Source organism: Salvelinus alpinus, chromosome 35 (assembly GCF_045679555.1).
Source record: "Salvelinus alpinus chromosome 35, SLU_Salpinus.1, whole genome shotgun sequence".
In the NCBI taxonomy this organism is placed as follows: Eukaryota; Metazoa; Chordata; class Actinopteri; order Salmoniformes; family Salmonidae; genus Salvelinus; species Salvelinus alpinus.
This window is the reverse complement of record NC_092120.1, coordinates 3,377,250-3,401,460: the sequence shown is the minus strand read 5'-3', so window position 1 is coordinate 3,401,460 and position 24,211 is coordinate 3,377,250. Positions and strand designations below refer to the sequence as shown.

General features: G+C 44.4%; 3 protein-coding genes across 7 annotated transcripts; 1 reads left to right on the top strand and 2 right to left on the bottom strand.

Moving 5' to 3' along the window:
* Positions 1-6,051: 6,051 nt before the first annotated feature.
* LOC139564205 (protoporphyrinogen oxidase-like) lies at positions 6,052-13,182 on the bottom strand. 4 transcript variants are annotated; one of them, XR_011672711.1, is made up of 14 exons: positions 13,052-13,182; positions 11,379-11,486; positions 11,093-11,227; positions 10,802-10,917; positions 10,525-10,657; positions 10,290-10,434; positions 9,970-10,163; positions 9,762-9,822; positions 9,497-9,615; positions 9,260-9,373; positions 8,301-8,450; positions 7,677-7,724; positions 7,474-7,583; positions 7,304-7,346 (listed from the first exon to the last, which is right to left on the bottom strand). XR_011672711.1 is itself a non-coding variant. In XM_071383507.1 (13 exons), exons 2-13 carry the CDS (start codon positions 11,463-11,465, stop codon positions 7,015-7,017), a joined length of 1,431 nt encoding a protein of 476 aa, XP_071239608.1. In that variant the 5' UTR covers positions 11,466-11,486; positions 13,052-13,182; the 3' UTR covers positions 6,052-7,014. The 4 variants fall into 4 exon arrangements, 2 of the variants coding, with proteins under 2 accessions (XP_071239608.1, XP_071239609.1); XM_071383507.1 differs by lacking the exons at positions 7,474-7,583; positions 7,677-7,724 and adding an exon at positions 6,052-7,148; XR_011672710.1 differs by lacking the exon at positions 7,677-7,724.
* Positions 13,183-13,305: 123 nt separating this feature from the next.
* On the bottom strand, positions 13,306-15,467 carry LOC139564502 (interferon-inducible GTPase 5). The gene is made up of 2 exons (XM_071384075.1): positions 14,821-15,467; positions 13,306-14,579 (listed from the first exon to the last, which is right to left on the bottom strand). The coding sequence occupies exons 1-2, from the start codon at positions 15,291-15,293 to the stop codon at positions 13,769-13,771; spliced, it is 1,284 nt and encodes a 427-aa protein (XP_071240176.1). The 5' UTR covers positions 15,294-15,467; the 3' UTR covers positions 13,306-13,768.
* Positions 15,468-16,839: 1,372 nt separating this feature from the next.
* LOC139563991 (uroplakin-1a-like) lies at positions 16,840-23,760 on the top strand. Of its 2 annotated transcripts, XM_071383096.1 has the most exons (9): positions 16,840-16,968; positions 17,628-17,791; positions 18,281-18,387; positions 18,663-18,863; positions 19,039-19,113; positions 19,247-19,354; positions 22,541-22,717; positions 23,016-23,099; positions 23,351-23,756. In XM_071383096.1, exons 3-9 carry the CDS (start codon positions 18,322-18,324, stop codon positions 23,393-23,395), a joined length of 756 nt encoding a protein of 251 aa, XP_071239197.1. In that variant the 5' UTR covers positions 16,840-16,968; positions 17,628-17,791; positions 18,281-18,321; the 3' UTR covers positions 23,396-23,756. The 2 variants fall into 2 exon arrangements, with proteins under 2 accessions (XP_071239197.1, XP_071239196.1); XM_071383095.1 differs by lacking the exons at positions 16,840-16,968; positions 17,628-17,791; positions 18,281-18,387; ... (1 more) ...; positions 19,039-19,113; positions 19,247-19,354 and adding an exon at positions 19,599-20,175 and having other exon boundaries at positions 23,351-23,760.
* The last annotated feature ends 451 nt before the right edge of the window (positions 23,761-24,211 follow it).

The window sequence follows — 24,211 nt, the reverse complement described above, 5'->3', positions numbered from 1 at the left end:
AGTTGCTAGAACTAGAAGGATCCTGCACGGTTGAAGTGTCTGTTCAAGTTTGTATCAGTGTCCGGGACTAGAAGTTAGTGTAAGTTGAAGATGTAAGTTGTTGGCAACCTCGTACACGCCTCGGACACCCTTCTAGGTAGCATCGGAATTAAACTGAGCTTGATCATTCGGGAGCTCGTGCTGAATTGGCAAATCCGGGTCAGGTTAATAACTATTTTTTAACTGGTCGCCGCTCGGTACCTAAGTCCAAGCCTGAGCTTTAATGTGGTGAGGACTTAATCCTCTTGGCCATGTTTTAAATTCTTGTGACAGGTATAACTATGTAATTATGTTTTGTTTGTAGTAAACGTTTGGGTTAAGGGGATTTACATGTTCCCAGAGACAGGGTATCTTAAGGGGGCACACTCATATATGGAGTGTTCAGAGTTTTATTTTCTGAGTTTTAATTAATTGGGGCTCGGAGGATGAAACTCTGAATGTTCGATTCTGATACCTTCTGGGAAAATATATAACAACTCGAAAAACTGAAAAACGCTGATAACTTTTGCAAAATAATTCCTATAATTGAATTGATAATTATTTTAGCAGCGCTTGAGTTCGTAGATATATTGTTCCAGAAGGGCGATTCTGATACCTTCTGGGAAAATATATAACAACTCGAAAAACTGAAAAACGCTGATAACTTTTGCAAAATAATTCCTATAATTGAATTGATAATTATTTTAGCAGCGCTTGAGTTCGTAGATATATTGTTCCGGAAGGGCGATTCTGATACCTTCTGGGAAAATATATAACAACTCGAAAAACTGAAAAGCGCCGATAACTTTTGCAAAATAATTCCTATAATTGAATTGATAATTATTTTAGCAGCGCTTGAGTTCGTAGATATATTGTTCCGGAAGGCCGATGCTGATACCTTCTGGGAAAATATATAACAACTCGATTAACAAAAACTGTTTAACAGTAATAACTGCTGTAAATAATTCTTTGTGTACGAGTGTGGGGCACCAGAGATAAGTCGGTGTCAGCACCGAGAATACATTGCTGGCCTCGGCCAGTGACGGGCTAAGTGCACTAAGATAGTCAAACCTGATCCTGAAATTTACCATGGCAGCCGCTAATGGCCCAAAACTAAAGTTCAATGAATACCTAGAACAAAAAATACAGGACAGGGCAGGGGGAAAGGAACAATATAAATGTACAGGCCCCAATCTCAAGACCTCGTGGGAGGGCCAATCAGACTTTGAAGGCTAAGATAGCCAAGGTATGTGCTGGGTCCAAACTGTCGTGGGTAGAGGCCTTTCCCCTTGGGCTGATGGCCATGAGAGCCTCTCCAGGGGCAGGGACTCATCTGTCTCCTCATGAGATCATGACAGGGAGGGTGATGTCTGGTCCAACAAGAGAGGGAGGTCATATGCCCGCTCTTGATGTACAACAAATTGCAATGTCTGACTATGTGAGAAAACTGACGGAACTTTCTGCAGCTCTCTCCAAACAGATTCACAAGGTCCAATGGCAGGGTATAAAGTATTTTGGGGAGAAAATTTGGAGAAGGACTGAATGAGTTACATGAAAAGTCACTAGAGGGCGCCATTGGTCAACTTGTGGAGGTTCATGGAATTGGGAGAAGGCAGACAGTTACATGAAACATAGATGAAATTTAAAACGAATGATTTGAGGGTATTATCATAATTCTTTTTAAAGATAAGGGGTTCTTTAATAGGTCTAGACATGGTATGGAACACGAATATAAGGGGGTGTTGTAACCTTTGACCTGCATCATGGCTGTCTCTTGAAGTCTGATCAGCTTCGGGGGAGGGCCATGTAAATAATGCATTTGTGGTCATTTGGTATACTGGTTTTGAGGTAAATTGGTGTAAGTCATTATTTAGAGTAGGTAAGGTTGTTACCTGGCCAGGGCCAGGTATCAAAAGGGGGAGGGGTACATTGTGGTCTAGGATAGGATGGGGCCTATTGAATAATAAACTAATTTAAAATGTAAAAAATTCTAGCTAAAAAATAGGCATAGAAGTTAAATATATAATCAGATAGAACAAATGAGAAACTGTTTGTTAACCAAACCTGTATGTCCAAGATTTTATGCATTACAGATGAATTAAAGGAGAAGGTGATTCACTCGACCTGGGGGCATATCGCACTTGGAGGGTGAGACACACTGACACTGCCGAATGATCACAGAGTTAAGGAGAAGAACTGTTGCTAATAAAGCTCAGGGGTCAACTCCTTAATGAAGAATTCCCTGACCCCGACCTTTCCTCACTGTGTACGTTCATAGAAGTGAAAGTGTTGCTTGATCTCTAGCTGATGATGTGTTCTCTGGGAGAGGATGGGGCTTTACAGGACTGCTTGTGGTCCTGAGCTGTCTGTTTAGGATACGATGGGGATGTTACCATCGCAGTGCTGCCAGAACCACCACCAGTTCCAACGGACCAGGGATTCAGCCGGCCTCCTCCACCACTTCAAGACCAAGTCCCACACCACCACCTAAGCTCTCCAATCTGGGACAGGTAATAAATGTAAAAGACATCTCAGATAGTGACCAATTGGGGACTGAAACTGAATATGAGGAAAGGAAGAATATGTGGTTGGCCTACAAAACAATAAATAGAAAGGACTGTGTCGTATGTGGACATGCCAGACCTATTCTGGCTGCTCACCCATTTGCCCTAAGTAATGGGGAAGGTTGGATGTGTATATTGGAAAGTTTAAGCCAAATTCAACCCTGTGTAAAACTCTGAGTCTTGTGTTCACAGAAGTCCCTCCCCAGAAGGTACCGTGGGGAGTTAAGGCATATGGGGGATATTACAGCTGTATCACTAGTACAGGTAGGGGTATAGACTATGGGAGACTCCCTACTACTACCTGCATCACTAATGCCACTATTAACTAGAGGTGTTGCTGATGTATGGTGGATGTGGGGACCTGCCAGGCGATTGACCCCATTTTGAAAGGATATTGTCGTTGCACATGTGCTTTGGCCAGTCTGATAACACCATTGCCTATTATTGAGGTTACAGCTAACCAACTTCTGGGAGCTGCACATGACACAGAGACTCGGTACCAACCCAGGAGACGGCAGAACCGTGACGCTCCTTGGTCCGAGGGTACAGATAACATGCACACCAACCTGTTGGGGTCCCAATAGGGGTCCCCCACGAATACCAGACATCAAACAGGAATGATGGCTTGTGGCATTTATTGCCCATTTTTGGCCCAGCTATTGTTGATGCTAAGCAGAATGCCTGAATCAATTATATCTACTATAATCAACAATGATTTGTTAACTACACCCACACAGTACTTACGGGATGGCTGAACGATTGGATGCTACCTCTCAAACCAGTAGACAAAATAGACTAGAACTGGACATGATTCTGGCCAACCAGGGAGGTGTATGTAAAATGATTGGAGAACAGTGTTGCACGTTTGTCCCTAAACAATACTAGTCCGGATGGGAGCATTTCAAAAGCTCTGAGTGGGTTGGCAAGGTTATCAGTGGAGATGAAGGGTCTTGCAGGTGTGGAGGAGAGTGGACTGTTCCCCTGGCTGGGTGGTTGGTTTGGTAAGTACACTGCGATGATGATTACTGGATTTCTGACCCTAGTTGTTGTTTTTCTTATGCTCATGTGCTGTGCTGTCTTTCTCATACCTTGTTTGAAGAAGTCTGTTACAGATGTGGCAAGGGCCTCTGGTATGATGCCGTTGCTTGATGCTCCAGTTGGAGAGGCTGATACGGAATCAAGCTTTCGCAGGAGAGTGGGCCTGACAGAGGAGGACCCTTGGTTTGCTGTAGTAGAGGTTGTCGAATGAATAAAAAGTGATGTTTGTCCTCCCTGTTGTGAAGGTTTGAAGTTCCCGGGTGGCGACGAGCCCACCTGGTACAGGTTGTATAGAGGGATGGACCTGAGGGTTTAACATTTTCTCGTTTTTTGGTTAAAAATTAGGTAATTGGACTCAACAAGGTTTTGAAGCGGTTCATGGCCAGTTGGCTGCAACTAGCCTGATGGCATCCCAAAATAGAATCGCGGTGGATATGTTGTTGGCTGAACGCGGAGGTGTTTGTGCCATGTTCGGGGAGCAATGTTGTACTTTCATTCCCAATAACACAGCAACTGATGGTAGTCTTACTGTTGCCTTAGAGGGTCTTCGTACACTTAATGAGAAGATGAAGCACCACTCCGGGGTTGACACCTCTATGTGGGACTCTTGGATGGATGCGTTTGGGAAATATAAGATGCTTGTTTCCTCCATACTGGTATCTATATCTGTCTTCACTGCGATACTGGTGCTTTGTGGATGCTGCTGCATTCCATGTATTCGAACGCTGACCACTAGGATCATAACTACTGCTATTGATCCCAACCAGGCAGAGAAGGGACAGATGTTTCCTATGCTTGCCCTGGAGGATGCTGAGCCAGGCTATTGGACTGATGACTAATTAAACGCCATTCATAGTTTATGTCACGTCTCTTTGGAGACGTGAAGAGGGGGAATTAAAACTTTCTCTCTGAGAAAGTTTCCCTGGTTGTTTACTTTTGCTTTTCTTACTTTTACCTAAGTTTATGTCACGTCTCTTGTGAGACGTGAAGAGGGGGAATTAAAACTTTCTCTCTGAGAAAGTTTCCCTGGTTGTTTACTTTTGCTTTTCTTACTTTTACCTAGTTTATGTCACGTCTCTTTGGAGACGTGAAGAGGGGGAATCAAAACTTTATCTTCTGATAAAGTTTACTCTATTTTTTGCCACTTGTAGCTTTTGTCCTAGCGTTTGTCACGTCTCTTATGAGACGTGAAGAGGGGGATTTGTAATAAATATCATTTATTATAACACAAGCATATTTGCTATTACATTGTTATAACTAACTTCTTTCCAAACAGGGTTTCTCACAAACTCATAAGCAGATACGGAGACCCACACACACCCAGAGACAGATGGCTGACACAGGCCTTTTCATAAAGACTGATAAGAAAAGGGTGCCTGGTACTGCATATCACGAGAAACTGAGACACACACATACCCAAGGACAGAGGACTGACGCAAACCTTTCATAAACACTGATAAGACAGGAACATCTACGCACACACAAAATCTCCTCTTCAGTCTGAACATTTTACAGAGACACACAGAAATGTCAAAATAGGAACATCTACGCACACACCTAATCTCCTGTTTTAGCTGAACATTTCTGAAGACAAAGAAATCTACTCAGAGCCAATGAGACAGTGATACTAGCCTGAAGGGGACCTCACCCAACTCATCAGGACCAACCAGAGGACAAGAACTTCCAGACTCAACCTACTTTCTATCTTTGTATAAATGTCTATGCACTCTGTTATCTGGGCTTCTTTCGGATAGTTCATTTTGAGCTTGATGAAAGGGTCCGTGCACGCTATTTCAGATATCTTTACCTCTGAATAAATTGCTTTTAATTAAACCTTATCCACCCTGTCCAGAGTCTCTACTTCGTCTCAGTTCTCCAGTAAACTTGTGATATCAACACAGGTGGAGGACTTCTGTGAGAGGCCGCTGTTATGCCTGAATTCGACCCAAAACCAACGAGGAAGTCTGCTCCAGTGTTGAGAGCGGTTGTATAAAACCAATTGGTATGTCAAGCAATGCTCTTAACCGTGCCAGGCTGCTCTTAATTTCTATTCAGTTCGACTCGCTATAAGTTTGGCGTCTAAACTGTCCGTAAGAGAGCTTTAAGAAGAGGCAGCAGAGAGAAAAGCTCTCTCTCTCCTGCATGCTCTCTCGTTTATGCGACTGACTTTCAAGGCCTCAAGTTGCTTTCTTATTTCATTCTGTGAAGTAGATCACAGAGGGAAGTGACTTGTGGCCTAAATCTGTCATCAGCTCACTGTTGTAAAGCTGTTTCTCTGCAGGATCTTTCCTCTGACCCTGGCTATGGGCAGTAAAATATATTGGTATTCACTGTCAGTTGAAAAGGACCTGAAGCAAGTCAAAAAATTTCTTATTTTTTTTAACAGACACTTTGTCCTTCACTAAGACAGTCCATGACATAGACAACAAGATGATAAAGCATCATATTTATTGCTCTGCAACATTCTCCAAATAATAAAGTTTAATTTAATAAATGTGTATAAAAATACATTATCAAGCCATCCACTTGCCACTGTACGTACCCGTTATAAATTAAAGTTTCCATTATCGTAATTAGATTCCAAATACATGATAGATCACCATATCGAGCTCATCACATCAGTCTGTGCGGTTCTGTTACACCACTGATTACCACATCTTTAACATGTCTCCCACATCAAATATGCTTGTACATTCATGAAGGGGTGGTGATTTCTGTTAGCAAAAAGGCACCATAACTAAAAGATGAAATCTCATCCTGAATTTAAAATGTTACCTCTACATTCTGAAAATTAAATCCTTGAAGTAAGCTTACGGGGACAGATCACCCTAAAACAGTTCAGATTGTGGTTCCCTTTTACATAGTGACTACATTTGACTTCATCCAACCCTTTATTTCAAAAAACAATATTTTATTAGAACGAGAACTGTTCTGTGGGTTACCTGTTATTTCCAGGCTAGTGGTGATGTCTCAGACAGAGTTTTGTTTCTGATAGAATCATCTCTAGAGGTTCAAGCTGTACTTTGTCCAAATGAGATAGAAATGTAAAACTTCATAAATATGCTGCTTATAAATCAAGGATATTGCGTGAAAATGACATCCCTTTGCAGAGGGCTTAAATGAAGAGGGTGACTAATAAGTTGTATGTACATTTTATTAGTATTTTTATTTAACTAGGCAAGTCAGTTAAGAACAAATTCTTATTTACAATGACGGCCAAACCCGGACGACGCTGGGCCAATTGTGCGCCGCCCTATGGGACTTCCAATCATGGCCGGTTGTGATACAGTTGTGTAAAAGCAAAACTAAATGTAGAACGCAATGTGATTGGGGAAAAAAACAAGATCTCTTAACAATATAAGCTTATATCCATGGTTGGAACCTGAACGTCTGGTTAGACTTTTCCCACAAGGCCCTCTGCTGCCGTCCGTCCACTGAAGATGACATCATTGACCGAGACGCCATCATAAGAGGACCCAGCCAGACTAAGGGGTAGATTGTGGTCTCTGATGTACTGTCTCATATTTTCTGTTGATAGAAAAACCAAGCCCAAATCAACAGATATACGGTAGATAGGTATATTTAAAAAACGAAAGCTCTTTTTCGATACAGGGCACAGAGATCAGAGATACCCAGCACAAAAGCAAGTCAAATCTATTAAATGAAGACTGTCCTCATCTTACCAAGTCGTTTCCAGTGTCCAAGGTAATATTGAGGAATGCAGTCCTAGAGGAGATAAATTACATATTAAGACAACAATTATATTAGCTGTCCTGATCCCAGACCTGTATGAGCTAAAGCCGTCTCTTAACTATCATCGTAATTCCAAGGAATTGGCTAAGCACATACAGACCTGGAACCAGCCGACAAATGGTGGAGGACGTTAAAACTAAGAGTGACTGGACAGGAAAGCAGGCACTCAGATCACATTTATGGAAGATAGCAGTGAAAGATGAATCCATCCTGTCAACAAATTAAAAAATAGGACATTTATTCCCCTACAGTGTCAGTTCGGAAGTGATTATCACGTCGTCTATCTATCTATACAGACCATACCATTCAAATTGAACTCTTTGTCTTGCTCAAAACGTCCTGCTATCTCTGCTGCTTGGTTGTTGGTTGACATGAGAGCACAGAGAGATAACACAAATGGAAAAGGATTTGTTGGTGCTGATGAAATAAATGACAAGAACATCTGAGCATACAACAGAGGGAATGACTTGGTGCAAGGGAAACATCAGGATTTGAGCTAGCATCAGGGAGATGCAGCATTATGAATACTGATGTCGCTGACTTGGGGTAGTGTGTGTCTGTGAAGATGTGTGTGTAGGAGTAGGGGAAGAGGATCTAACATCCCAGTGCCCCTCTCCATCCTCCCTATCCAGTTCCATAGAGGGAAAGAGGGAGGAAGACCAATACAGAAACAGAGAGGAGCCATCTATCTGGTGAGATAGTGATCATCAACAGGCTTGTTGATCTGTTTGCTCCAGTCTTGCTCCCCTGGCACAGGGCTAAGTTATGACATAGTGGAGCTCAACTGAATACATCGTTGGTTGGTTCGAATACTAACTGAATCCAGGGCCCAATGAGGACCTCTGGTGACACATAGTGGTTAATGAATGAAATTGAACAAGAAGTGGCTTTTGATTCAAGTCTCATGAAAACACACACACACCTTACCTTGAGTAATGCAACGATGCTCCAGATAGGTGGTGTGGTAACACCTAGGTGTGATGTCACGGCCTGGGTGGCCCTATCCAGGAGGAGCTGCTCAGTCACTTCCTCTGGATTCCCAAACACTTCCTGGAACCAGGCCCCGCCCATCATCACCTAGGGAACACAGACAGTACACACACAGCGGATTCAAATCATCAAAGCTTGATGATGAGTTGGTTATTTTAATCAGCTGTGTACTGCTAGGGCAAAAACCAAAGCGTACACCCAGGGGAGGCCCTGGGACTGGGTTTGGGAAACCCTGATTTAGAGAACTGTCTGTCTGCCTGCCAGCCAGCTTAATAATAAATTAATCATCATCCTTTGTCCTAAAGGACCATCACTGAAGAAATGGAACTACATTCCAACAACAGCCTTGTTCAGGGCTACTGGGTTATAGTCCCACGGATGGCTGCACCATATTTGCCTTGGCCAGCAGCTTGTCTGTTTGCATAAACTAACGTGTCTAGAGAAACAGGCATCTGCTCAGTAAACAAATAATGCGAGGAGAAGGAGGAACATCAATAATGGAGTGACATTTGTTGTAGAAGTCAAGTCACATGGCACCAGAGGCTATTTGCAGTTAGTTATACAGTATGTCTTCCACACCAGGGTATTCCAAACAGAAACTCCCTCCACAACCTCCCTGTGACATGACCCCATAAGCCTGACTGAGGCTGGGGCTGGACTGTGTAAGGGACATGGGGATCTGTCATCCTCACTTCTAAAGCATGAATCATTTACGCTGAGCGTAATCCTGTATATCTTGATGGGTTCCACTGTGGTTTATACATGGAAGGTTGGTCCCTGCCATGCTGTGCATTATTAACATAGGAAAGCATTCTTGCACGGCCTATAACACACACATTGTAATTGTTTGTGTATGAGAGAGAGAATATAGTACATATATATTGTGTGTCTCTTACTGTTAGTCTGGTGGTGGGTCCTCCAGTGCGGTTGTGCTGAGGGAAGGGCACAGAGTCATAGACCACCCCTAGGAGACCTCTGTCTTCTGAGGATGGCACCAGGTGGCCAAAGCCCTGAGGCCACACAAGACAACACTCACATTAGATACACACACATTCTGAAACACACGCATACCCATACAAAATAACAGAGAATCTTCCAAAACAAATTGCTTCATTCTCATTGAGTGTTCTCACCGTGACAGGCAGGACGGAACCCTCGTACTCCAGGTTTACCACGGCAACAGTCACTGTGGCGATCTCCAGTAGCTGCTGTGACAGGGGCTGTGCAGCAGAGGGCAGTGCTGAGGCCAGAGCTAAAACAACACACACGCACAACTGAAGACCAACACCACACAGGCTTCCAGGTCCACAGGCAGAACGACAGGGACTGAATTTAGAACCACTGTTTGAAGTTAAAAGATGTAGGTTCAGAGGTCAAGTTTAGTAAAAGTGAATTTACCTTTTGCGGGTAGAGCAGAAATGATATGATCAGCTTTGATGGTGCCGTCCTCCAGTTGAATCTATGTTAAAAAATCAATTCCACAGACATCAGTTGATTAATTTACTCAATTTAATAAACAACTTAAAAATACATATACCACCACAACTCCAGTGCAATGGCAGTACACATACATGTGTCTCAACCCCCAGGTCTCCAGCAGTCTCACCTCCCAGTCGGTGCCATTAGTACTTAGCCCCATCACAGGGGTGTCTCTGTGCACCTCTACACGTCCCCCATTCCTCATCCTCTCCTCCAGGGCTTCTGGAAGGTTCTGTAAGCCCCTCTTCAGTGACCACTGGGCCCAGTTCTCCTGAGCGGCCCTCTTGGCCAGGGTAGAGGGGGGTACGTCTGGTCCAGGGCCTGGGGGGACAGTCACACTTGTTATTCATCTACTCATTTAGACAGGTCAGCAATATGACTGTTATGGGGCCCTTTAAGACTCAGAATTCCTATGTAGCTTCGGTGTGGTGGCGGACTCTCTCTCACCTGAGCCCAGCAACATCCCCAGGACGATGGAACCTCTGGCCTTCTCTGCGTTGTAGAGTGGCGGGAGACAAGAGCGCACACTCAGCTTCCTGCAGTCCCCTGCAAACACTCCCCTGCACAGGCTGTCGATGGCAATGTCTGCAAGCTGCAGAGAGAAGAGGAGCATACTGTCACTCTGAACTGATGTGGAAGTTGTGTGGACATAATTTCGGGTCTTTTTTTAACGCCATCTCACCTCAGTGCCCAGCCTTCTCGACACGAAGGAATGAACAGACTCATCCTCCTCCTTTCCTCTGCTGATCAGTATCTCCTTCAGTACGCTCTGGACCAGAGGACGAGAGAACGGAGGGACTGTACACACTACTCCACTGGATGGAGGGAGAGAGACAGAGGGTGACTTGGATAGACAGACTACCTACAGTTGATTAATTTCACCATGTTGTGAATGCATGAACATAGCTGTTTGTGTCTAACGTGGTACTATTTTATCACTCATCCTTACCCCCCCTTACCCTAAGCCAGAAGGCATCTTGTGTAGCTGGCCTCCCACGTAGAGGTAACGGTTCTTAGAGGCCACGTGATCATAGGTGACTGGGAGGACCTCGCTCTCCAGCCCCAACTCTTCCACCTGTAGAAAACAGACTTCGATTTTTACCTCCTCACACACACACACACACACACACACACACACACACACACACACACACACACACACACACACACACACACACACACACACACACACACACTTCACACATACACACATACACTTCACACACACACATACACTTCACAGTGCCTACCATGTTGAGTGTGTTTCGTCCCACGGCTCCTGCAGGTCGAATCCCTCTGGGTCCATGTTCAAACACAGCTCCATCCTCCCTACGAGTTGAGCTTAGCCAGCCTCCGAACCGTCCAGCCCTCTCCAGCAGCACTATCTACACAGACAGACAATGTTGTACCTGTGCAGGGCCTAGTGGGCATCTCATAATAGTGTAATAACAGCTTAATTACAGTATGTTTGGCCTTACAGTAGAGATGTAGTCTACCTGCAGCATATGTGGAGATAGTTGTGGTAATGATATTTACCTTGGAGACCTGGGGGCTCTTGCTGAGGTGGAAGCAGGCTGACAGGCCCCCGATCCCCCCTCCCAGGACAGCCACTGTCTTCTGCATTCAGCCCTAGGATTCCCAGCTCTGTGCAATGGGACAGAACAGGGCTGTAGTGTCTATTCTGTACCACACAAATGGCATGAAGAGCAACTGAGCAAGCCAAGTAACCAAGCTTGGCTTTGGTTAAAGTGGGGGGAAACAAGGACAGCTGCACACTGTCAGACCGGTAACTGTCAAGTGGCCTGGCCAAGCCTACTTGACCCCATGAGGAAGTGTTTTTGATGAGCTTCCCCACAGGGTGATGCAGTTACAAGGGTTTGTGGAATTCAGCTATGACTACATCGATTCGCTCAAGGTCAATACTTCTAAAAAGTGTAATTGTTAAACACTTACCTTGTACCTAAGTTTGTCCTCTGTAGTTCTGTGCCTGGATTGCTGAAATCCATACTTTTTAATAAAACGTTCATTAAATACAACCACCAACCGTTTCCTATTTTCTGTTGCTCTAAAATGGTATGTCATGTGCCAATTGAATCTCAGATTAGGCAGGGTAATGTACGTTTTAGAGCAATCTTTGAACAATAGAAAATGTGGAAATGGTCAGTGGTTGTATTTGACAAACGTTTTGTTAAAAAGTATGGACAAAGGCACGCAACTACAGAGGACAAACATAGGTACAAGGTAAGTGTTTCATAATTAAAAATTTTGGGCGAATCGATGTAGTCAGACTGACTTCCACAAAGCCTGGTCCCTGCTCAACTCCGTTGGCGGAGATATTCAGAAACTTCCTTCACCACGGAGTTGAGTTTAGTTAGGGGCCGTTACTAAAACAATATGATGGTGTCTCTCACTCATCAAACAGATGACTGACAGAGAGTTGTAGCCTATGTCTCCCACTAATCTTGAGTGGAGAAGGAGGGTTGGGTCTGGGTGGTGGCCCCTGATAAGATGATGACATAATGACAGTCTCTTTTAATCTGCTGTCTGGAGACTCAGAGAGCCAAGAGAAATGTACTATTGAAATAAATACTTTCTTGTACAGTCAGTGACAGTTTTCACTCAGAAACATTAGCAGTATCTGGATACAGCAATAGCCTAAATACAGCTAGCTTGAAGATGATCTTTTTATTGTGAACACTTTTTATAATTTTTTACTTTAGTTTATTTGGTAAATATTTTTTTAAACTCTTCTTGAACTGCACTGTTGGTTAAGGGCTTGTAAGCATTTCACGGTAAGGTCTACACTTGTATTCGGCATATGTGACAAAGTTTGATTTGATTTGCTAGCTATCTATCTAGTTTGATAAGTAAGGCCAGTGAACGTGCAAAGGCATGATGCCAAATTACACTAGGGGCCAAAGGCAGTCATTCGGTTGTGTGCAGTTTTACAGTAAATTACAATACACCGGCAACATATCTAATTGAACAAAGTAACGTTAGTTGTTTTGAAGGAGTCTTCGCTCACAACACCGGTTGTCAGGTGTTATCCAATGCATTCGAAAGAACCCCAAACGTTGTTAGCCGGTTAGCAAGCAACACAACTGGGAAAAAGTGTAGCACACGTTGCAAAGGAAGGCACAACTTCACGAGAGGTAAACTGACAGGTCGATGTGCTTATTGGAATAAATGTAGAAATGTCTAGAATTTACCTTTTGCGGTCTAAAGTTGGAGTCACTACTCATATGAACCTCCGTGACATAACGTTGATGACAGAGGACTTCGTCGCTGCTTTGAATAACCAATTACAATCACCGATTTCGTCTTTTTTGCTGGAAATCCTTTGCTTGTTCTTTCTGTTTTCTGCATGGTTGCCATCTAGTGTATGGGAAAGCATTTACAACATGCTTTATTTTATTGCTATGTGGAGTTCATAACCATTCAAAAATACAATGACTCATTTGCATACCGGTAATTGCATTTAATGTATTTATTTTTATTTGCTTAAAACCACAATGACCCATAACTTCATAAACTGGATACAACTTTACCATACAATGATTATTTGTACATTTGTATTGTATTTGTGAGACATTCTACTGCACTGTTGGAGATAGTAACATAAGTGTTTCGCTGCATCTGCCATAACACCTGCAAGTAAGCATTTCACTGTTGTGTTGTATTTGGCGCATGTGATAAATACAATTTGATTCGATTTTAAATCTGTGTACGCTACCAATAAACTTAGATTTTATTTCGATTTTAATATAGAACATGGACCCAGTCATTCAGATTATCCAGAGCCTCTGACGTCTCACATCATGGCTTTGATACAACAGGAGACAGCCAAAAAGAATGTACCAAGCTATCTAGCTAGTTAATTAAAGGTTAAATAAAACAAAACAAATACAGTTTGTTGAAATGACATGTCACTGAAGCTTGCAAGGGTCTGCCTGGTCCTTTCCCCCCCACACCTCTGATTCCAAAAGTTCTACAACATAATGAACAAGGGCAGCCTTTCTGTGGGAAACCATTGCACTACACAACAGCTCCTGCAGCCTGGGGAAGTCCAGCTCCTCTGGGTGGAGAGCTGACACCAGGAAAGTGGTATGTTTGAGGCCTAGTCGACCTAGGGCCTCCTCACTCCACCTTCTAACCTCTTCAACAGCCCCTTCCCCCATTAGGTCAGCCTTGGAGAGGACCAGGTAGCACATCCTCCCCTGAGCTGACAGACTCTGCAGCAGCTGGACACAGACCTGGCTAAGCCTGAGAGGCGAGACCAGGATGTAGACATCACATAGTGGGTGCAGAAGAGTCAGCGACATCGGAGGGAATGGAGATGGAGGTTGCGGAGAAGATGAAAGAGCCCTCTGATCTGTCTTGGTCGACGAGGGAGCCAGATCCCCCACCCTGCCCATGCCTGGTAGATCCCACAGCCAGACATTAGGCAGCTCAGGGTGTGGGAACCCCAGAGCCTCCATGGTGGTTTCAGTGACTCCAGTGGGAGACGCCCTCTCGTCCTGGTTCTTCAAGCCCAGGAGGGAGTTGACTAGGCTGGAGCTGCCGCAACCCGTCTGCCCCAGGACCCCCAGGTCCAGTCGGAGGTGCTCCAAGGCCGTGAGGGCGGAGAGAAGTCTGGATGGGGGGTTGGTCAGATCTCTGGACTGGAACAGGTGTCCATTCCGATCAATGTCCCCCGGACGCACCTTATCCATTCTCAGACCAGCTGACAGCAGAGACCTGCAGGGAAGGATACGGGCAAAAGGATGCAATGAAACAAAGAAGTGTGATTTTTCTTTTTTTTTAAGTCCATATCACATGATATTACAAATTAATGGTTTGTTTTACAGTATCTCCTCAAGGGACAAACTTGATTATTTACTCTGAATCTGGAAAATTGCCATGTAGTTTCATTAATATGAATTATCTGTACACACTGTTTGCACAATTAACCATAACATGAGACTAAACACACACTCACTGTTTGTCATTCCTCAGCAGTTTTGGAACTCTGTTTTCTCTGAAAACATCCACCATGAACTGACAAAAGGCTTTCTTTCTCAGCTCAGGCAGAGCTGTAGTCATGGTCGCTCCAATCTCCCTTAACTCTAGTAATGTTTGCTTCACATCCTCTGGGACCTCAGCTTCTCCAGCTGTGGCTGCCAGCCTCTTCCTCTCAATCTCCATCTGACGGGCTTTCATTCTCTCCCAGGCACAGGTCTTACAGGGTCCTGTGAGCTTCTCCTGGATCAGGTCCCACTCCTGTTCAGCTCTGACTAAGAACAGCGGTTGGTCCCTGTCACGGAGCTCCATGATAGGCCCTGGGAGGTTGTCCTGGTGCTGCACTGAGGTGAGGACCACCAACACATCGAAGTGTTCAATAGGGTGGTTTTGGCCATCAAGGCTTGGAATTGTCCAAATCCGAATGTTGGGGATTTTAGGGTGCAGGACCATTGGTGATTTGGGGTGCAGGACGATCGGTTGATTCTCAGTGGGAGGGTCATCTCTCTTATTGTCGTCCTGCTCACTTTCCTTAACCTGTCCTTTTTCTTCTCTCTCAAACACTTTAGACAGAGTCCCCGAAATCTCAATTTCATCATCATCACTAGCTTCCTCATCCTCACTTTTCTCCTCCTCTTCCTCCTCCTCCTCCTCCTCCTCCTCCTCCTCCTCCTCCTCATCTCCTAACCCACACAGTGCTCTGGCCAGCTGAGTGTTGGCCTCCTGGGTTCCCCCAGTAACAGCCACATCTAAAGGGAAGTGGTCATACAGTTCCAACGCCGCCACCAGCGTGCACTCCAGTCCCGTCGCCCGTGTAGACGATCGCCATGGTGCAAGGAGCAGCTCCACCATTTCTTCACTCAGTTTCCCAGTCATCATGAGCTCAGTTCATCTCCCTGAGAAAAAACAAATGAGTATAAAGGTATTTGTCACAATTATGTTCTCCTAAGACTTGATATTGTACAAGATGCTATTGTTACAAAATCAATAACTAGTCTACGAATATTGTTGCACTCTCTTTGTCTAGGAGTTCTATGTTCTTGACCTCTTGGTCGGCCAGTCCAAGCTTACTATATATTTTTTCAGTTGGTGAATAAACATAAATATGTACAAAAAGGAAAAATACCAAAGGCATGCCCAAACTAAAGGCTAAAAAATAAACGAAAGGCCTCATGGCCACCAAACAAAACCCGCAGCCTTTATGGCTTGCTAGCTGGGATACTGACCGACGATCACCTTCTTCATATTATTCTTCTTCTTCTTCAATGAGGTTTAACGGCGGTTTGCATCCATATTATTTACACAGTGATGCCGAAACGTTGGTAAATACCCATTAAATTGCTGGGAGTTTATATATGGAGGGTGCGACTTTCTTTATTTTGATAGTTTATAGTTTATTTGCCATTAGTCAGCACAAACCTTTTTTCTGGGTGTGCGCCAGCTCATGTTTTTTATTCTAGCATTACCACCACCAACAATACTTTTTTGGCGGTTGGCATCCAACTTTATGTTCCATTCCTGACACCTACTGAACTGACTATCACCTTCATTGACAGCACCTGCTTATCATCCAGGTTCAGCACCTGCTGCCTCCAGGGGGAATGGAGTTTGGAAGTGTATCCTGTCAATGTGTTGCCTAACTGTGTGCTTACACTACACTACCTACTACATAACACTATGGAGAAAGAAATAATCAGGGTAGCACTTTACATTACAGCACTTTATCCCGTCTACTGTAATGTAAAGAGATACTGATTTAGTTGGGCGGAGGATGGAGAATACTTAAGCATAAATAATGACAGACTACTTACCTGGCAGAGATAAAAGAAAAATTATATGCAGACTTGATTTTAAGGCTAATATCACTAGAGTGTTTTTTCCTCTTGTATTGAGTAATCCTTCTCTTCTGGAGGTTTGCCGAGGTGGTAAGTTCTTTAGGAATAACATCTGAACCCCATTCACTTCAATGTTGACCAAGTCAGTCACATGCTGCATTGTAAATAAACCACAGAACCTGCTTCCAGGATATAGATTTTTTTTCAGGTGGAGCAAGGTGTGTGTAGTCTGGCTGGCCACGACCCACGGGACAACACAGCGAGCTAGAGAGGCTGGTGTTAGCAAGACTACGGTGTGTGAATACAGACCAACAAACTGTTGACTTATTGGAAAACACAAGAACTGGCTGCTTTTATGACATGAATGTTACTTGATATGAAACAATATGAAAAAAAATATGACAAGAATATTACTTGGTATGAAACAAGATTAAATTTGTTGTTTGATATTCAGATCATAATTATTACAACACAATTACAAATGGCACTTATTTTACTGTACATTTAAGACAATAACCTACGAGTTTCTTCATAGGCCAAATGTAATGTAGAGCCAAACAAAAGCATTATTATGACATGTGTGCAATGAAATTACTTTGTAGAGGTTTTTAATCATCCATTCATGAGAAACACCATTCTCAACAAGAATGTAGCCTACTACCTAATGAAATTGTCCTGTATCCTGTTTGAGTGTGAACAGTTAAGAAGAGCAATGGCACTTCTCCCCAGCAGATGTCATCATTGCTTTTCATCTCAACCTACTAATAGTAACGCCACTCAGTCCACTGGAATAGTGTATTATTCAGCTATGTCAAATAGGCCTGTTGACAATAAATTCAATGTTGGAAACACCCAAATTAGTCAATATACAGTACAGTACACACATACAAAACAATGAAGATGCATGTACAAACATACTGTACAAATTATTTTTTTTAATTATTTTTTTTAGGAACTTGGGATCAAGACATGTGCAGACATGCCCCATGACATCATGGAAGTAGACTACCTTTAACAGTATGCTGAGACAGGTGCTGAGCACAGCAGGTGCAACAGAACAACAGCTGTTTGGTCAACAGAAGAAGATGCTCAGGGCCTGACATCACTGCAGTGGGGGTAATGTTTGTTGTGTGAAAAAATAGATGATGTGATGATTGCTCTAACTCTAACAGTCTTTAAACCTGCTAATTTAAGAGGCTGCTGTAACCTAAAAAGGTCAAGAATGGTTAAATACCAGTTGCTATAGGTGTAACATTATACAGCCTAGGGCTAGACTGAGGACTGATGGCTTCAGGCAGAACTGCTCACTTTCTGTCTGGGCCAGATATAGTCTAGGTTTATCATGAATCCATTTCTTTTGTCATATTTTGTAGTCAATATCTCAGTGTTTCCATTCAAAAGGACCACAATGCAATCTCTTGCTGAGCCAAACTGGTTGGACCACTTCTGTTGCTGCTAGTATGAATAAGATCAAGCCCCTCCCTGGACATATTCCCATGTCAACAATACATTACATCCAGCCAGAACCTACATTCTCTTGGATCTGTTAGAAATACTTATACTTGGGTCTGTTATTTCTTCACTGTCTTCTTCTTCTCTGCTCAGGAGCAGTGGGTTTAGAAGGAGCTGACAGAAGGACTGCTACCATGGCTGATGGAAAGGGATTCACCTGTCTTATGGTCATTCTCATCCTGGGGAATATATTTGGAGCTGTAAGAGTTGCACTTGATTTTATTCCTATAGAGCTGTATTTTGATAGTATTTGTTTAATCATATGTAATCATATGGTAGACAAATGGTGTGTAGATCTATGGTGTTGTCCTTAACATTAAAATCCAGAAGTTTACTACAGTACATTAGATTTCTGGTCCTTTTCAGCACTATACTGTACGGGTTATTGCCACTTTCAATTGTAATGTAGGATCCTGTTATAATAATGTTTACAATTTGTTATAACAACTTTTAATATGTTATTACCTTATTATAGGCAGCAGGTCTTGCCCTTTGTGCTCTGGCCATCTGGGTTGCAGTAGATGAATACAAGCTCTACCCTATATCTAGTGTGTCGGGGAAAGATGACATATTTGCCGGGGCCTGGATTGCCATTTTCACAGGCTTTGCCTTCTTCTGCATGTGTGTCTTTGGTATCTTGGCTGCTGCGAAGAAGAGCCGTGCCTTAATGCTAACAGTAAGACTTTGATACTAAATTCATCACAATCTATTTGGTCACCGAAGTTCTTCATTTGTTCATCTGAACACTGATTCAAAATATATAATTCAAGTGGAATATATGGTATGTCTATATCTCTTTCCCTGTTGTTCTTTTCAAGTAAAGGAAAATATTTATTTTGGGATCTTGACAGTATCTGATCCTGATGTTGATCATCTACATATTTGAGTGTGCCTCGTGTATCACTGCAGTCACCCACAGAGACTATGTGAGTACATGGGAAATGGGCAACTTGGGATACCTTCAGATCTTCACATTGTTTGAACAGCACAATTCTAGAAACACCACTTTGAAACGTATTCTCCTGTTTTGTCTCATCCTCTCCTATGTGCTGTTTGTAGCTGGTTGGAAACAGTAATCTGGTGAAGAAGCAGATGCTGAAGTACTATGCAGCCGACGGTGACTCTGGCAGTCGGATCACACTGACATGGAACAAAGTGATGAAAGAGGTGACTGGTCACCAAATCAAAGGAATCTGTCATAGGATAATCTGACTAATCAGAGCCACACCACACATTCCAAACAGACGATTAGCACAAAGACCGACTAAACCTAGGTTATTGTGTGGAGTATCTGTTAGGGAAAGGTATCACATTCCAGTAACACACACACACACACACACACACACACACACACACACACACACACACACACACACACACTCACACGCACACACCCTTGGGAGTAGCAGATGAATTGTCAGCTCTGACATGACATAGCATGTCCCTCTCTCTCCATCATCAATGCCAGAGTCCAGATGTGTCTCTGCTGGGTGAACCGGTTTGGACAGCCCCATAGTGTGGGAAAGACAAGGGTGTCACGACTTCCACCGAGGTCGGCTCCTCTCCTTGTTCGGGCGGCGGTCGACGTCACCGGCCTTTTAGCCATCGCCGCCCCATTTTTCATTGTTCCATTTGTTTTGTCTTGTTCCCCGCACACCTGGTTATCATTCCCTAATTACATTGTGTATATATATTCCTCTGTTCTGGAGACCTGGTCTGGACTTTCCAAGAAGGCGACTGAATTACCATCACATCGACGGGGGTATTGTGCGATAAATCTCCTGGTAGACGCTACACTTCCCAGGAGTCACGTGTATCCCCTGTCGCAAGCGGAGACGGAGGCTATGGAGACATATGTCTCTGAATCCCAGCGTCAGGGGTACATTCGGTCCTCCACTTCACCCGCCTCCTCGAGTTTCTTTTTCGTGAAGAAGAAGGAGGGAGGTCTGCGCCCGTGCATTGACTATCGAGGTCTAAATCAAATCACGGTGAGGTAGAGTTACCCGGCGATTGAGTCAATGCACGGGGTGCGCTTCTTCACTAAATTAGATCTCAGGAGCGCTTACAACCTGGTGCGTATCCGGGAGGGAGACGAGTGGAAGACGGCGTTTAGTACCACGTCAGGGCATTATGAGTACCTCGTCATGCCGTATGGGTTGATGAATGCTCCATCAGTCTTCCAATCCTTTGTAGACGAGATTTTCAGGGACCTGCACTGGCAGGGTGTAGTGGTGTATATCGATGACATTCTGATATACTCCACTACACGCGCTGAGCATGTGTCCCTGGTGCGCAGGGTGCTTGGACGACTGATGGAGCATGACCTGTACATCAAGGCTGAGAAATGCTTGTTCTTTCAGCAGGCCGTCTCCTTCCTAGGGTATCGAATTTCCACCTCGGGTGGAGATGGAGAGTGACCGCATTTCTGCAGTGCGCAATTGGCCGACTCCCACCACGGTAAAGGAGGTGCAGCGGTTTTTAGGGTTTGCCAATTACTACCGGAGGTTTACCCGGGGTTTTGGCCAGGTGGCGGCTCCCATTACCCCACTGCTGAAGGGGGGCCCTGTTCGTTTGCAGTGGTCGGCTAAGGCGGACAGGGCTTTTGGGCACCTACGGGCTCTGTTTACCTCGGCTCCCGTGCTGGCCCATCCGGATCCCGCTTTGGCGTTCATAGTGGAGGTGGACTCGTCCGAAGCTGGGATAGGAACCGTGCTCTCTCAGCGATCGGGCATGCCACCGAAGCTCCGCCCCTGTGCTTCTTCTCGAAGAAGCTCAGCCCGGCGGAGCGGAACTATGATGTTAGGTACCGGGAGTTGTTGGCTGTGGTTAAGGCTTTGAAGGCGTTGAGACATTGGCTTGAGGGGGCTAAACACCCTTTCCTCATCTGGACTGACCACCGCAACCTGGAGTACATCCGGGCAGCGAGGAGACTGAATCCTCGTCAGGCAAGGTGGGCCATGTTTTTTACCCGTTTTGTGTTCACCCTGTCGTACAGACCAGGTTCCCAAAATGTGAAGGCAGACACACTGTCCCGGCTGTATGACACAGAGGAGCGGTCCATGAATCAGACTCCCATATTCCCGGCCTCCTGCCTGGTAGCACCGGTCGTATGGGAGCTGGACGCGGACATTGAGCAGGCGTTACGTACAGAGCCTGCTCCCCTCCAGTGTTCCGTCGGGCATCTGTATGTTCCGTCTACTGTCCGTGACCTGTTGATCTATTGGGCCCACACGTCACCCTCCTCTGGTCATCCGGTGGATCGGTCGGACGGTGCGCTGTCTGAGTGGGAAGTACTGGTGGCCCACCTTGGCAAAGGACGTGAGGGTTTATGTTTCCTCCTGCTCGGTGTGCGCCCAGTGTAAGGCTCCGAGACACCTGCCCAGAGGTAAGCTACATCCCTTACCCATTCCACAATGGCCTTGGTCACACCTGTCGGTGGATTTTCTAACCGATCTTCCTCTCTCACAGGGAAACACCACGATCCTGGTCGTTGTGGATCGTTTCTCTAAGTCCTGTCATCTCCTCCCTCTGCCCGGTCTCCCTACAGCCCTACAGACTGCAGAGGCCTTGTTTACACACGTCTTCCGGCACTACGGGGTGCTTGAGGATATAGTGTCTGAACGAGGTCCCCAGTTCACTTCGAGAGTCTGGGAGACGTTCATGGAACGTCTGGGGGTCTCGATCAGCTTTACCTCAGGTTTTCACCCTGAGAGTAATGGGCAGGTGGAGAGAGTGAACCAGGATGTGGGCATGTTTCTGCGGTCTTATTGCCAGGACCGGCCGGGGAGGTGGGCGGCGTTCGTGCCCTGGGCAGAGATGGCGCAGAACTCAGTCCGCCACTCCTCCACTAACCTCTCTCCCTTTCAGTGCGAATTGGGGTACCAGCCGGTTCTGGCGCCGTGGCATCAGGGTTGGATTATTACGTTTGTTTTTTGTGACTGTATTTTGCGCAGTTCTCTTTAGCATATTGGCTGGAGGTTTGACGATGTTGCATCCGTTCGTTGTGCTTCTGCCCAATAAAGAGTGCGCCTGCTCACAACTCTCTGCTCTCCTGCACTCTCCTGACTTCAAACACCAGTAGCGCATACGTTGACAAAGGGATGGGATCAGTTTGCTGCACAGGGACACAAACAACCTCTGCAGGCTATGTTGATGTAGCTAGGATAAAGAATGTAGAGCTGCACTTTCTACAAATACTTACAGTATACAGTAGCTCGCTCAGTTTGAGTGAAGTGAGTTCAGTCTGTCACAACATCAGTTTGTCCACTGACTAACTAAACTATTCCTGTTTGATTGAAGAATATTCCTCACCCATGTATTGTTTCTACAACATCCTCTCCTCTCCTATTTCAGGTGGAGTGTTGTGGAACAGATGGCCCAGTGGACTGGATAGAGTACAACTCCACCTTCAGGGAGAAGTTTGGTACAGACTACCCCTGGCCCACCCACTGCTGCAAGAGGAAGAACAACTACGAGGTGGTGAATATAGAGGCCTGCAAGAACGGCCAGAACACCACCATGTTCACTAAGGTGAGAAAACACATTCCCATTGCCTAAAACCTAAGAGATTCTCTGGTTCTCTGATTCTCACTTGAAGGTTCAAGATTTAAGTAGCTCATAACCACAGATCTAGGATCTGATTATACAGTACCTGCCATTAATTATAACTGTACTGTAACTAATAACAGTATGGAAAATATCTGACCCTATACTGTATCAGTGGTTAGGGGTCATTTATACCTCCCACTTGAAGTAAGCACATTGTTGCTTGTCCTTGAACCACCTTGGCACAGGCTATCCTGTTTATACCCTCTATCTTTCTACCCAGGGCTGCTTCAACCACATTGAGTCTGTGTTCAGTCGATATACATGGGCTATCAGCTGGTATGGTTTCGCTGTGCTAATGTTTATGGTGAGTGTTCAGTTGGTCTACTTAGGTTGGTAAATAGTTAAGTATTCAGTTGGTCTACTTAGGTTGGTAAATAGTGAAGTATTCAGTTGCAACAGTTTCATTACCCGAAAACGATTTATCGGACACTTTTGTATACTACACAACATACAGTAGAGACATTATCATAAGATAAAGTCTAACAACACTTAAGTCTAACGTCCCCTTGTCTTTAGACTGTAAGTCTAACGTTCCCTTGTCTTTATTTGATTCAGTTCTGGCTGTTGATCCTGGCCATGGTGTACTACCTGATGCTATGAGAAGTCTGGAGGTGATGTCTGCTGAAGCCACACCAACCCTCACTTCAGGAACTACCTAATTTCTTAAATAACAAATGACTGTGGGAATGATAACAGAAAAGTTTTCTGATATATAGAGAATGAACACTGTGTAGGGATGTTCCATCTTTTTAGGTAAATGGTCTCAAATTTGTATATTTTATTTATGTATATTTTTTTAATGGTTTATTGCACTGTAAATGCTAGATGAACAAATGGTGATTGGCCTGAGAATTTCAATGTCCTAACTGCTTTGGTAATGGGACATATACAGTGGGGAGAACAAGTATTTGATACACTGCCGATTTTGCAGGTTTTCCTACTTACAAAGCATGTAGAGGTCTGTAATTTTTATCATAGGTACACTTCAACTGTGAGAGACGGAATTTAAAACAAAAATCCAGAAAATCACATTGTATGATTTTTAAGTAATTAATTCGCATTTTATTGCATGACATAAGTATTTGATACATCAGAAAAGCAGAACTTAATATTTGGTACAGAAACCTTTGTTTGCAATTACAGAGATCATACGTTTCCTGTAGTTCTTGACCAGGTTTGCACACACTGCAGCAGGGATTTTGGCCCACTCCTCCATACAGACCTTCTCCAGATCCTTCAGGTTTCGGGGCTGTCGCTGGGCAATACGGACTTTCAGCTCCCTCCAAAGATTTTCTATTGGGTTCAGGTCTGGAGACTGGCTAGGCCACTCCAGGACCTTGAGATGCTTCTTACGGAGCCACTCCTTAGTTGCCCTGGCTGTGTGTTTCGGGTCGTTGTCATGCTGGAAGACCCAGC

Coding starts and splice junctions, on each gene's coding strand:
- LOC139563991 (XM_071383095.1), top strand. CDS start 19,663: ATGTGTCTCTGCTGGGTGAACCGGTTTGGACAGCCCCATAGTGTGGGA. Junction 20,176..22,540: donor GAGGTCTAAATCAAATCACG/GTGAGGTAGAGT, acceptor CTCCTATTTCAG/GTGGAGTGTTGTGGAACAGA. Junction 23,100..23,350: donor TCGCTGTGCTAATGTTTATG/GTGAGTGTTCAG, acceptor TATTTGATTCAG/TTCTGGCTGTTGATCCTGGC.
- LOC139564502 (XM_071384075.1), bottom strand. CDS start 15,293: ATGGTCCTGCACCCTAAAATCCCCAACATTCGGATTTGGACAATTCCA. Junction 14,580..14,820: donor CTGCTGAGGAATGACAAACA/GTGAGTGTGTGT, acceptor CCTTCCCTGCAG/GTCTCTGCTGTCAGCTGGTC.
- LOC139564205 (XM_071383507.1), bottom strand. CDS start 11,465: ATGCAGAAGACAGTGGCTGTCCTGGGAGGGGGGATCGGGGGCCTGTCA. Junction 9,374..9,496: donor GTTCCGTCCTGCCTGTCACG/GTGAGAACACTC, acceptor GTGTGGCCTCAG/GGCTTTGGCCACCTGGTGCC. Junction 8,451..9,259: donor GACCCACCACCAGACTAACA/GTAAGAGACACA, acceptor TGTGTTCCCTAG/GTGATGATGGGCGGGGCCTG.